General features: G+C 33.8%; 1 protein-coding gene across 2 annotated transcripts in view; it reads left to right on the forward strand.

Moving 5' to 3' along the window:
* EXOC2 (exocyst complex component 2) overlaps nucleotides 1-14,907 on the forward strand; it is a 132,338-nt gene that overhangs the window by 86,984 nt on the left and 30,447 nt on the right. For both annotated transcript variants that reach the window (XM_082753103.1, XM_082753104.1), the window contains exons 21-23: nucleotides 428-494; nucleotides 2,593-2,709; nucleotides 7,461-7,602. In XM_082753103.1, coding sequence (XP_082609229.1) covers nucleotides 428-494; nucleotides 2,593-2,709; nucleotides 7,461-7,602 — 326 coding nt within the window. The remainder of the gene's footprint in view (nucleotides 1-427; nucleotides 495-2,592; nucleotides 2,710-7,460; nucleotides 7,603-14,907) is intronic.

A 14,907-nucleotide genomic window follows, 5' to 3' on the forward strand; every position in this document is an offset into this window, starting at 1 on the left:
GGTTTTCAGAGCACAAATAATTTTTGTGAAATGTTGGAGAGTTGGCAAATATTACTACCCACAATATGCATTAGAATGAGGCCAATTAACTGTGTTCCCAATACTATTTTTATTTGCTATTTGGATGACTTTGATGGCTAGATAGGTGTAAAAATAGAGCAGAATCAAATAGAGCAAGCCAGAGAACTTGAAGACATTGAAAATGCTTTAAAGAAAGGTCTGCAGTACTGTCTGTCCACAAAGCTCTTGCGGGCTTTCTGGACATCTTAATGTGGGCTACTTTATTATCTTGTGTGAGGCAGGGGGTGATGCTGGGGTGTTGACACAAAATTCTAGTCTTTTGTTCCAACTGTTTATTTGAACTCATTATTCATGTATCAAATAGCTAAAATCACTGCACTACTCACAATTTAAACAATATTCCCAGTCTTTCAGTTGATGTTTCATCTCCAGATTTGTTTGGAAGCATTCATGAGGACTCGAGTCTTTCTTCAGTAAGTTTGACTTCTGTTTTTAAAAGCTGATGTGAAACTTAATAATTCTCAAAGTTCCAGGAAGGCGGTGTTTTTATTCTTTTATTCTTTTTTTTTAAATTTATTGTTTCAGATTTTTGAGGTTTCTTTTTTAGAGAGTAAGACGGCATTATAGAGGCATTTTCTAACATATACATTAAGAAATATATTTACAAGAATGTAAGATTACAAGGCTTGAGCATAAGGGTATTTTTTAAAAGCACCGTGTATGATATCTTAGTATACTATCTTAAAGTAAGTAATGAAGACAATTTTTGAAACCAGGCCCTCCTCAGAAATGGCACCATTAAAATCCGTGAAAATAGCACTAGCATTAAAACATCTGACGCTTTAACTTTTGACTTATTACCATGTTTTAAATGCTAAGAACTGGTCTGGTTATTAGTTATTTTTAAAAATACATAGAGATATGGATAGTCAGTAATGTAGTTTTTCCCAAAAAACTTACATTGCTGAGTGTAAGTATTGATTATTTCTGTAACTTGTTTGTTTGTTGTTGCAGTTTTAAGAAATTGAAAAATTGTACTTTCACTTTGCTTAATATAATTTTTTCTAGAGGGGATGATGACATTTTTTTCAGATAGAAAAAAAATGTCCTTGTTACCTCGAAGAAACCTAGTAAGGAGCTCTTTTCAGGTTAATGCTACTTGGTGCAGGTTTAAATGTTGTCAGAATCCTGGCGTTCCCTCCTTTACAAGAGCGGAGCAATGATTGTTCCCACTACAATAAACAATCACAGGTTGCAAAATCCAATATCTGAATTGCAGACTGTACTGATTTATAGTCTTTATCTTTCATTCTTACAACACATGGATTTCGATATTGATTGTTGACAAAATAATTTCTTGTGATTGTTCCGGCCTTTCTGCCACGTGTCATGGGTATGACCATTTTACATTAAAAAAATATATATATATTTTAGAAAATATTTGATTTCCATGGTTTCATATTTATTTTCTTCTATAAATCACAGAACACTGTCATTTCTGTTATGATTAACAAGAACAGAAAAAGTGAGTGACCATTCTAAGATTTGTCACTATTTGTAATATGCTTATTTGTCAATATTATATATACCAACACGTGAGCGTTTAACGTAGTAGGCAACTGTACATCTCAGTACTCATCATCATATTGCTAGAAGACAAAACTGTCCGGAATTTTTCTGAGTCTGAAAGTCAACATCATTTTTAATCAGATCTCAACTATGATTATGCTGATTTCATTGCCAAATAATTCTGTTTGCAAAATATTTGTCATTGTTGATTCTGAACCCCCATCTGAGGTTGAAAATATTTTTCCATTAGTGGAAAGAAAAGGGAAGAGGGAAAAACAAATCTATTAAAGTAGTTCTATATCTTTAGTTGTCTCCTCATTGGAAACTATACCTTGTTGCACCAAGGTCAGGGAAAAGCAATTCTGATATCTCAACACCAGAGCATATTTGATCTTCTTGTAAAAAAAAAAAAAAAAAAAAAGTCATAGAAGAACAGAGATAAGTTATAACCATCTAGAATTTTTCAAATTTCATTGGGTACTTCAGAACTTTCCGTTATTTTAGAATGGGTGGGTATATCTGTGCCATACCTGTTTTATTTCTCTTGTTTTAGCCACCTTCATGTAAAGGTGAAGATGATCTTCAATTACATTTTATGATGGTCATAATTCTTAGCGTATTTCTTGAAACAAAGTAAAAGCCAGAAACAGCTTCCTGGAAAATTGTCCAAACCTAATTTTTGTACAGAAATCTTAACCACAGTTCTGTATTAGTCACAGTTATTCCAGTGAATGCTCCGGATCCTATAAGAAAAAGCATAGATGTTCAGTCATCATGCCTTATATTTACTCAGTTTTATTCACAAAAATATTACTAAACTCTGCTTTATTTATCAGCATGTCTATCACACACAGAGTCAATAAGATACTACACATTTAGTCGTGCTAAAATTTTGGTCATGCTGATACTTCTGGTTTTGGGTTGTTTTTTTGTTTGTTTGTTTGTTTGTTTGTTTTTCTTTTCTAATTGTTATACTCTTTCTCTTTTAAAACAAATTTTTAGGAACAAAGAGTTTTAATTGCACTCAGTAACTGCCGCTATCTGGAACGTCATACCTTCCTAAATATAGCTGAACATTTTGAGAAACATGGCTTTCAAGGTGTTGAAAAAATAACTCAAGTAAGTGAGAACACTGGAATGAAGTGTCATTGCTTGAAGGAAACGTTTGCACTTGTTTTATTTTCTGTGGGAATTAACTGCAAATGTTCCAATTTCTCTTGAGTGAGCCTTCTACATCTGAGTGGGACTCCAAACATCAGTTAGTTCATGGACACAACAATAATGATCATATGGTTGTATGCATTCTTATAAGGCTTAGGTAGCTAGTGTAGAAAATACGACTTCTTATTCAAGATTTGTATGTTCACGGGCAAAGCTTATCAGATTTCTCAGTAAAGCTGTTTAATGTCACAGTGTTTTCTTAATGCAGAGGATAAAAGATCATTATCACAGAAATACACTTGATAGATTATTTCATCTGGCAATCTACATTACTGATAGCTGTTGTTCATAAACTAGTTCAGGTTTTTTGTTGTGTGTTTTTTTTTGTGTGTGTGTTTTTTTCTTTTTCAAAGAACGAAAATGTCAAAGTGGGCGGCAGTAGCTGTCTCATTTTCCTGCCTTTTTGTAAAGATTAATCATTTTTTATGAGAAATGTTGTGACTTAATCCTTAGGACCATAAAGTTGGTGTATTTCCAGAAACATTTGTTGATTGGAAGTAAAATGTTATCTCTTCCAGTATAGAGTAAAATATTTCACTTGAACTGATGTTTCTACTATATAGTACATCCCTAGTCCTCTTCTGTCTGAATGTTTGATTTTTTGTGGCTGAAGTTATTTTGAATAGCATTTAAGCGTGGCTGATATGATTTGTATTGATAATGCAGTATATGAAATTACTCTGGATATCATCATTCTTTGATGCTGAGACAATCAAGAGTTGAGCTACAAACAATGTTGACAATATAGGCAAATGAGACGTGCTATGTATTCAATACTCTGTCTTGTACAGCCACATCACAGTATTGCCTTTAAATATCTGGTAGGTTTCCAAATAACAAAATTCAAATTTTGAAGTCACAGATTAATTTCAAATTTATTTTAGCCCTTGGAAAACACGGACTGATGCAGTCCTGAATATCTGGTACAAATCAGGCGATAATGCTATCTTGCAGGGTTTGGATAATCAAATAGTATCATCTTAAGATGGCAATTGTTGAAACCTTCATTAATTTTAAGAGATGTTATAAGTTCACAGAGGTTTAGGAGGATTGGATGCTTTTTTCAGTTTTTTTGTTATGCCACTTAGCTTTCTCTGTCTCTTAGTTTATTAATTATTTATTAGGTTAAAAAAAATACAGCAAGGAATTGGCATTTTCTTGAAAGATATAATTTGCTGTTATCTGAGGAGACTTGAAACAAAACTATATATTTCACTTATTAGCTTTGTAAATTGAAATTTTTAAATTTTGTAAATTAAATTGAACTTTGTATTTTATGTTGGAAAAAACTATTTGTTAGGTTGTGGGTTTTTTTCCAATTAGAAGGGAAATCATTATTATCCCATATTTTGAAGAGAAAAAAAAAAAGTAAAGTGATAATCAAGGACATTTTCTTACATTCTACGTATTTATCTCTTTTTTTTTTTTTTTTTTTTTTTTGATTTCCACAGGTGCAAATAGCTAAGTTATATAAGAATGGCCAAATGGCCCTTTGTTTTAATGCATGCCATCTTTGCACATACTTAGAACATTCACCAGTAATTTTATTTAATTTCTACATAGCTGTTTTACAATTGCTCTTCCGTGGTGATTTTCTCATCAGTTTATTCAGGTAGCAACTGGAATAAAATGTGTGCATCCCAAGATAGTTATCACAGCTTCTTGATTAAGCTTCTGAATATAATTCTCTCCAAAGTTCTGGTGTTCAGATTGTGTAGAGTAGTTACTAAGATAAAGGCTCAAAATGGCTTTAATACAAAAATTGAAATAGAAGTTCACAGCAGAAATAAATCAATAAGAGAATTGTGCATTTTTATAAAAATACATTTTATATTTTACTCCCCCTACTTGGGAGTCAGGAAAATGAGTATACACAATGAATGTTGTTGAGGACATCTCCTCCCCTTCACACTCCATCCAGGGCGCAAAATAACATTCAGATGAATTGTTCTATCTTGTAACCTTTCCAGCAGCTGAAAAACAAGGTTACCCTCCATTATCTTAATTGTGCACTGAATATGAAACAGGTTGAAGTGAACTAATGAGAAGGGAAGAGAAGGGAAGAGGGAAGAGGGAAGAGGGAAGGGAAGGGAAGGGAAGGGAAGGGAAGGGAAGGGAAGGGAAGGGAAGGGAAGGGAAGGGAAGGGAAGGGAAGGGAAGGGAAGGGAAGGGAAGGGAAGGGAAGGGAGAAGGGAAGGGAAGGGAGAAGGGAAGGGAAGGGAGAAGGGAAGGGAGAAGAGAAGAGAAGAGAAGAGAAGAGAAGAGAAGAGAAGAGAAGAGAAGAGAAGAGAAGAGAAGAGAAGAGAAGAGAAGAGAAGAGAAGAGAAGAGAAGAGAAGAGAAGAGAAGAGAAGAGAAGAGAAGAGAAGAGAAGAGAAGAGAAGAGAAGAGAAGAGAAGAGAAGAGAAGAGAAGAGAAGAGAAGAGAAGAGAAGAGGAAAAAGGAGAGAAAAAAGAACCTGTAGTGAACATACATATGCTCTTTTTATTGAGTGACTGCAGAAGTAGAAGGTGGCATCATTTAATTCTAGAACACTTCATTCAAAGCAGTTCCACAGGTCCTTTGAATGGTGAATGTTGATGGGAACTTCCCACTGGAAGTTGTATCCTTCCACCCTTGACTCATACCTAAGCTGAAATAGTCTACAGATTCGTACTCTCCTTAATCATAAGAAATTGGAGTGAAATATCTTTTGAAACTCATTCCAGGTTTACATTTCTGCAGTTTTGTGTAAGGGGTTTAAAATAGGGTTTAGTGAGATTGCAGTGCATTTTTGAATGTTTTCTTTTTCAAGTCTTAAGTGTCAACAGGCTGTGAGGTAGAAAAGGAAGTAGGAGAAGGTAGTCTTGATTCCTTGCTTGGAGCCAAATTCTCAGTGCTTTATGAAAATCCTGTGCTCAGGATATATAGATCTTCTTGTGACATATTAGAGGAGGTTCATCAGATAGAAAACCAGGAAAGTGGTGATCTCTGTTACTTCTGATCACTAACTTCTCCACCCCAACTTTGCTGAACCCAGCAGATTCTTTGATCTCATTAATACCTCTACTTTCCCATGCACTCATGAGCTCATTCCTGAAGGCTTATCTGTCTGTCTATTCCTGACTCAGAAATTGCACGTTACTTTTCTCCTCATTTGGCAATATACAGGTGTGCCAAAGGAGAACACAGTTTAGAAACATCCATGCAATGAAGAAGCTTTATCCTTAATTCTGCAGCTTGTAGCATTAAACCTTTTGTCTGTTCTTCACAGAGAAAAGAATGATAAGAAGTTGGTGTTCTTTTCTTTCTTTCTCCTTCTGAATTCCCACTTTTGTCTAGAGCCCTGCTCTGCGTCCTCATATTTACAACCCTGTTGTTTCTGCAAATTATCCTATTATATAAATCTGCCTTTTTCCATACTGGTTGAGGAAAATGAGCAGTAGTTTAAAGCTTTGCTTTTCTATTTCTTAAGCTCTTACACATAAACATAAATACATTTAACCAGAACTCACATGATATTTTCAGTGTATTGTGTTATTTAGCATACATTGCCGTACTAAGATACTGACTTTCTACTTTAACATTTTATGATATGGGTTGTGTTCCAGAATTGCTTTAGAAGCTGTAGCTATAGAAGGGTAACTATGTTTAAAACTATGTTTAATAAAATAGCATTGTATATTGGTCTGTTCTCCCACGTGCCTGGTGACAGGACGAGGGGGAATGGGCTTAAGTTGTGCCAGGGGAGTTTTAGGTTGGATCTTAGGAAGAACTTCTTTACCGAAAGGGTTGTTAGACATTGGAACAGGCTGCCCAGGGAAGTGGTGGAGTCACCATCCATAGAAGTCTTTAAAAGATGTTTAGATGTAGAGCTTAGAGATATGGTTTAGTGGGGACTGTTAGTGTTAGGTCAGAGGTTGGACTCGATGACCTTGAGGTCTCTTCCAACCTAGAAATTCTGTGATTCTGTGATTCTGTATAAAATCTAAAGCTGTTCATGTACAACGAACAAATTGTACATACCCCTTTAGCTTTCAGTGTGGCTAAGTGTTGTGAAGTACTAAAAAATGCATTGAGAGCTGTTAAATAGAATTCTGCAGGTGTTCGTGAGCTGCAGCTTATGCATCTGTTGCATGGAGATGCCTTGGAGTCAGGAAGTTCACGTGCATGGTTTCAGAAGTCAGAAGCTCCTTAATGTATGCATTTTCAAGTACACAGCTGATAATGAGAAATTGTAACGCTACAGTTGGTAGATTTTAAGTATCCTAAGAAAATCTTCATGTTTTATGAAAATAATTATTATCGACATATTTTAAAACATTGGCAAAATTCAGTTGTTTACTTGGTGGAAGATCAAGACCTCTGGACAGGCAGAAGAAAATCATGCCAGCAGACAGTTATAGAATGATCTGCCTGCTTTGATATTTCATGGACCTTTCCCAAAAAAACTTGTTGCTGAGCACCATCAGGAAAGATTTTATAGTGGCTAGGATGGACAGAGGATATGGAATTTCCTACTTTTCTTTTTTTAATAGGTATTTATGAACTGAAAAGTGTAAGTAATTGCTACTCTCTACTGAAAATTAAAGACGATATTCTAACATTTTTGCGTATGTAATTTAATTCATATAATTAATGACTATATATGTTTTGATTGTTTGGTTTTAGGTTAGTATGGAATCCTTGAAAGAGCTGGATCAGAGACTGTTTGAAATGTACATTGAATCCAAGGCAGATCCTATAGTTGGGTCATTAGAACCTGGCATTTACGCAGGATATTTTGACTGGAAAGATTGTCTTGTTCCAGCAGGTAAATATCTGCTTATTAAACTCTGAAATTATTTTAACAGTGATTGATAGGAATTAAAATATACTGTACAATTAAAAACTTTTCTCTAGTCTGTTTTTAACTTTTGACAAGTTCTTATTATAAGTTTTTCTCACAGATTTTACTTAGTTCCTAAATAATTTTTGAAATACCCCTGAATGATTAAAGCAGCTTTTATCATTGATAATATCTTTAATGGTTGTTTTTTGTGATTATTTTGCTTCATTGCTTATATATAATAGAAATTATTATAAGAGACATCTTTGCTATTTTCTTATGAAATTCATTGAGATTGTTTGGAATTTTTTTCCAAAGAATCTGGCCACTTTGGTAATAGACATAATTACAGTTCTGAAAAGGTAAAATTATGAGCAAATGCATACTATAAAAGTAGTTCAGCAACAATTGTTAAACCATTGAAGAAGGGCAGGAATATGGTATTTAGAATGACTGAGATGTTAGTCATTTATTTAGGTGCTTTAAGAACCTCCATTTTAAGGAAGCATAATATGAATCTGATTTTTTTCAGCAGTGAATACTGTGCACGTTAACATTTAGGTCCTTTGAACATCGTATTTGTCATTTCTAAAACTAATCCAGCTAAATCACCATATGAATGTCTAGCTAATACGAAGTTGAAATTAGTTTTAGTAACAGTACTTGGAAGTTTGGAGGTGATCTACTATTAATTTTCAATAAATCAGTGATTGACGTGACAATTTGTACTTTCTTGGTTTGATTGTTTCTCAGAGTTGCATATAGCAAGCTTAGTAGAAATTCTGTGGTACTTTGATAGGGAGGTAATTACAAGAAGCACACTTGTAATCTGTGAATCAAGAGCTGCAGTGCTTGTTCACTGGGCTGTAAATACGCAAAAAACGTAGGGTTTGTTACTTTTGAGAAAAATATCTCTTTGATCTTTCGCTGTTACTTTTGTGCTTGGAATACATGTATATGCTCTAATACAATATACAGCAGAAATAACTTAAAATTTCATTTTGTTCATTCCAATTTATATATGAATAATGCATAATTTCTCATTGTGCTTGAAGTGTGTTTTTGCTTGACGTGATTGTATTCCCAAAAGCAATGAGAAAGTTTTGTCAGCTTTTTACGTGCTCAGTTCCCGATTCAGTGCATTGGGATCTACTTATGCGACTCACACTACCTTTAGGATTGTTTTGTAGTATTTTTTTCATTTAAAGAGAATACCAAACTTCTATTAGAGGTGTGCCTTGGTCCGTTTATTTTCCAGATCGTTGTTGGTTTTACATACTTTATCTGCATCTTTTTCCCAAAATTCAAAGTGAAGGTGGTGTATATTAGCCTTCTGTGCATGTCGTAGTGTTGCACAACAGGTGTCAATTTAAAGTGATAAAAAAGTTTTTCTGTTAATCCACAAAGTAAAGGTGTTAAGAAGAACATGTAGTCACTTCTTTACAAACTTCACCTTGATGATCCATCTTTCAGATGGATAAATCCTGTCAGTTGTACTGTATTGAATATTGGTATAACAAGTGTGACTTTAGCTTCAGTTTGTCTGCCTTTTGCCATAATTATATGATCTTGAAAATATGTGGGGATCTGAAGATAAAGTTAGTGACTGGGAAAACCTTCCTTTTGGATGAGGTAAATGGACTTAATTATTGAAGAGGACTAAAAACAAACAACCTCTTCATGGGGCACATGCAAATCTGACTTAATCTTGTACTCAACCAAAAAAAAATAGATCAGCAATCATATAGCTGATTTTTACAATAAACTTTTTGTCATAAACAAAATGAAATTGTACAGCAAAATTATATTTGAGAAAATGTACCCTTATATAATCTAAAAGATGCAGTACATTGCAGTACTGACATGCCATCTTTTTTTTTCCTTGAGAGGAAAATGAAAAAAGAAAAAAAACTAGAATTAATCTTTAAGTATAACATGAAAAGTGTCGACATTATTAAACTAAAATAGGATACAGATGACTGGGAATGGTCATAACCAAGTCGAGCATACTCAAGGACTCATTAAAAGATCAACACAATAGTTTGGTGATGAAAAAAATGCATGTATCTAGTGGAAGTTAGCATCTGTGTTTCGGTAGTCTTTATGGCTGCAAAACTTAAAAATTTGATTTGAGTCATTTGGCCGGTTTAGATCTTGATTTTTGTAGCCTTGATTTTAAAAAAGGAAAGTGTTGATGGTGTTGGCAAGGCAAAACATTTAGGTGTCAGTTGTGTTCCTGAGGGGTGCTATAAATGGTATGTAGTATTGCATAGACAAAGTTATTTGGTGTTCATTAGTGGATAAAACTAGTCTTGATAGCCAAGCCATGATAGTTTGCACTGAAGTTTTTTGTATGGTGTATTAGCTTTCAATTTTGTATTAGCTTTCAAATACGCTCGTTGTAGGATGAGGGTAAGTTTTGACAGTAACAGCTCTGATTTTAAAAGTAAGCAGTGGGAGAAGACATCAACTTGCCCATGTTTAAAAGATAAGGTAAGAATGTAAATAACTTCACTGTTATAGTCTGAAACTTTCAAGCATTCCATCTGGAGACTGAAAACTTGACCAGAGTTGGGGCCTATTGATGCCATGGATCAATGCAAAGGACATTTTGGAAAAAAATGTAACTATGAAAAATCTCAGGAATTGGTTAGAAATAACGTTTAAGAATTTCCTGATAATGTGGTAATCCAGCCCACAACTTAAATCCTGCAACTGTTCTGAACAATTGTGTTGGTCAAACACTAGCAAGTACTCTGTTCTTGATGCTCCCCCTGCTGTTACCTAGCAAAAGGAAGAAACTGGAAGCTTGAATTCAAATGCAGAGAACCAAATCTGGATTATCTAGGAAGATAATGGTTTTGGGTAGATGGAATTGTTCATGGGGAGAATATAAAAGTGGATAGAAAGTAGGGTGCCTGAAGTGGAAGCAACAGAGTGGAACAGAAAGATTGTGATAAAGACTGAGATCAACCAGGGAATGAAAGTGGGAAAAAGGGAGAAAATAGGCCTGGCTAAGCAAGGTAAACATAAATTAGGGTAGCGTTTAGAAATAGAATTAAGACAGGAACATATATATACAGCTATATCTATATCTACATATATATATATATATACAGATAAAAAGGGATGCTGCAAGCAACAGACAGCCCTGAAATGAAATGCAAATAAAAAGGCAAATTTCGTGTTTTCCATTCTGTTTTTCTGCTAGCTTTTTTTAAAAAAGCCAGTAAGAGTTTTTTGCAGAAAGCACACACAAAGACAGTCAAGTATAATTTAGTTTCCAAATAATAACATTATTTCCAACATGGGTACTTCTTCACATGGGACTTGCTTCACAAAATGGAGGCTGTTTTGAAGATAAAAATTGATTTTAAATTAACTGGATCTGTTACAGGCAAAAAATCTACCCTCAGCTGTAACAGATTTTGAAAAATCAATGAGGCATTAAATGGGAGGAAAAAATGGTGGAGGCAGGATTGTGTCCCTGCCTGTGCAGGGTTTTTCTGTTTTTTGTTGTTAACTCAGTTGAGCGTTTTTGTCTTTATTTGTAAAATGCCTGCTTTGAATCCTGTCTATTTGAACATTCATATTTAATATACTTGCCTGAAGTCTTGTAATATATCAACTATTCAGAAAAATCCTACCAAAAATCTTCATAGTCTATACTTTACGTCATTGATGCCCTTCCAGTAATTTGTCTGCAAGTATGGAGACACTATTTCCTTACATCACATAATTCATGGGAAAATGTAAGAATGGGAAATACTGTAATAAATGAACAGTTATGAAGAAGAAATTAGAATGAAATTAAGAAACCCATCTTTTTTGTAAATATGGAAAAACGTTTAATACTGAAGTTTTATACCCTGCTTCTCTCAGTGTGGGAAAAGCATATGGCCTGCTCTGTTAGGTAGTTGTCCTGTAATTATTAGATATTTACTTATACATATGTTTTTTGTTACAGTTTTAAATATAAGGGAGGGCAAATTGTTTGCATTGGGCAAATTTTAATTTAGCCTGTGTGCTAAAACTTTTATTACTTAGTTTTTCAATATATATGCCCTTTTCAATATGAAAGTTCTGAATGTCAGTAAGAACTTGTACACAATGCAATTATACATTTGTCCCTTTATTTTGATCTAAGGAGTAACTCACTGCTGGTGGTAAAAGGCAGCATGATTAACTTATTTATTGTTAATAAATAACTTCATTTAAATTTTCATTATAATTTCAATTTCAACTTCTGAGTCTTTACAACAAAGTCTTCAATTTTAACACGCAATAACAATGAAATCTTTTTTTTGCTTGAAACATTGTTCTAATTTAATGTATGTTTCTGACAGAATTAAGAGAGATGTAGGTGATAATGAGAAACATAGTGTTAAACAGTTGCCAGGTATGTTTTTTGATTATTTTTTGTTTTGTGTATAGAGGTCAATCATCTAGTTTGTCGTACAGGTTTTTTCCCCTCTACGTTCAATCTTTTTTGTTCTTATTTCATTGTGTTTTGTTTTGTTTGGTTGGTTGGTTTTTAATTTAATTTAAAATGCATATATTTCATCTCAGTCACCTGACAAGTAAAATCAGACTCTAATCTGTTCTGGATTCCAAGCCTAGGGCCTCTTGGAAGGTTAACGAAGAAGTTGTATTATTTTGAATTTGGATAGAAAAGATTTCTGTGCACTGAAGTTTGTGCAGTACAAGCAAAAGTATTTGTAGTATAGGGGCCTTCAATCTTTTAGATGATCAATATGTGGTATGCATGCAAATGTCAAATAATTTTTAATAATGTGGTAAGGTTAATTATATTTTATTTGCTTATATACAACTACTACATACATTTGAGACTATAGTCAGTGTGGCTGTACTTACCACACTGTACTTGTTTATTTTTCTAAGGAATTCAAGTACAGTGATCCTTCATTATTTATGAAATGCTGGCCTGCTGTGCAGTCTAGGCAACATTCATTCAAGATTCACAGTATACAGAGTTGCAGAGGTTAGTCTACCAATCTTAAAATATGTATCTTCTGTGTTTCACTGGCATTTTTTGTAGTATTTAAAATTTTACATTGCATTGAAAGTTTCAGGTAATCTCACACTTTCATATGGAAGTTGGTTGTTTGTGGTTTTTTAGAAATTCGTTCTGTACTTGGCATAAACTGAGTATAGTAGAGTTAAATCTGAGTTTTATTTGTCACGGTAATGGAGAATTGTTTGAAACATTTCAAATATATTAAATGCCACTCTTACAGTAAAAGATTAAGTGCGTCAGATCTGCTAAATCAGATTTGATATACTTGTCACATCTCTTATCTGTTATTTGTCTAATTTAAAAATCTAATAAAAAATTTCTAATGGCAATAGCCTGATGAAAAGGTACTCAACAGTTAAAAATGAAATATCAAAAGGCATATTTAATTTGTACTTACACAGCGACATACTTGTCAACCCGAACTTTTCTTCTTTTGTTTAATTTGGGGCACCAGCACCCTGCTTACATTTAAGATGACAAGTGCATTTACATCTAAAAAACATTTGGATATAGTAGATTTTTTTTTTTTTTGAGAAATAGGCAATTACTTTTTGACTGAAATGCACAAAATAGTTTGGTCTTAAATCTCTGTAACCCTTTAGATTGCTTCTAACATATCAAATGAATGGTTTCAGAATTAATCTTACTCGGTTTAGATGATTTTGAATTCTCACAGATCAAACTAGTGATGCCCTGGGTTTAGGAATTGTCTTTCTTTTTGTTCTTAATAAAGCCAAATTCTGCTATTTCATTGCAGGGTTAAACAGAGAGAAAACAGTGGTGTTTTTTGCAGTTCTGTTACATATACAAAATAGATTATCTAACGTTTAAAAAATGTCTTATGCATTGGCAAATAAAGCTGCAAAAGGACTTGTCAGTTATGCTTTTTTTGTTGTTACAAAATGCTTGTTACCTGTTTGTGATGCAGTCATGGATATATTCCATTAGTTATTTATTTTCATCCAGCTCATGGACTAAAAGCAGAGGGTGCAGGCTGAAGCCTTACGTGCCTTACAGTTTGCCCATTCTTGCACTTTGTGCTTCATGTTTGTATTTCGTTTTACTGCAGCGTTTAAGTTGCATTTCAGAAAGTACAGGGTGTTCAGGGTCAGTGAGAGTGCCAACATTGGTAACTGAAAAGGGAACTTACCTTTAACTGCTAGCAACTGCAGCAGCAAGTGATTTTTTTTTTCTTTTTTATCCAGCAGTTAAGTATAGTTGGGTCTTTTTTCTAAGTCCTGGAAGAACTGAGCTGCTGCCAGCTCATCTTGGAAGTGTGAAGGGAAAAAAACAGGGCTGCACAAAAGCATTTGAAAAAAAAAATTGCATATGTAGATATGCTGTGTGTTTGTGAAGAAACTTTTTTGAACACTAATGTTCTTATACACAGTACTTCTTATGTGCTGTTATTGTTATTCTTATGTGCTGTTATGCTGGTTTTGATTCAAACTAACTGCATTTACAACATACATTAATAAACTGATGTTTTATCATTATAGTGAAGAAATATTAACGATGCATCAACAATCAAAATCTTACTAGAATGAGTTGAATTCAAAATCCTTAAATGACATGTCAGCACATATGATACTCCATGTGTTGCATGACTGCTCTTTCTTCATCTGGCATATTACACATAATTCTTGACAGAGTAGAATGGTGTACTAAAACCTCAAAGTCAGCGGTATTCATACCATACCTGTTAAACTCATTTTGTAAAAAATAATAATAAAATAGAATAATAATTTGCTTCTTGATACATAAGCACAAACTTTAATGCATGTTTCAAAATACCTTCATTTGTGTAATTTCATTTTAACCTCAGATTTTTCTTCAATTTCACTTTCAGACCTTCACTTTTCATTACATTTCTTACTTCTGGCAACAGTGAGATTTCTTTAACATATTACGTTCGTGACTGAATTATTAATATTAAAGGTCATTCGAGCTGGGGAAATGGAGTGGACATCATACCTTCTCAGTCATAGGGAACAGTTACAAAAAGTGAGAACAAAAGAAACATCTGTTTCTCCAGTTTCCTGTAGCTTCTGCCAGGACATTTCTTTGATTTCTAGCTACTATAGAAATCCCAGTATCCATCCTGGATAGACATTTCATTCTCCATGTCTTCACCTGCTACACAGTGAGTTGCACTTGCATGTAGACTGCATTAGGTATCTTCTTGTGCCTCTGCACACATCTTAAATGAAAATTTTTCTGCTCCTAAAGACTTTTAGTCAAGCTTCTTGTTG

This window comes from Aythya marila (genome assembly GCF_965140915.1).
Source record: "Aythya marila genome assembly, chromosome: 2".
Lineage (NCBI taxonomy): Eukaryota > Metazoa > Chordata > Aves > Anseriformes > Anatidae > Aythya > Aythya marila.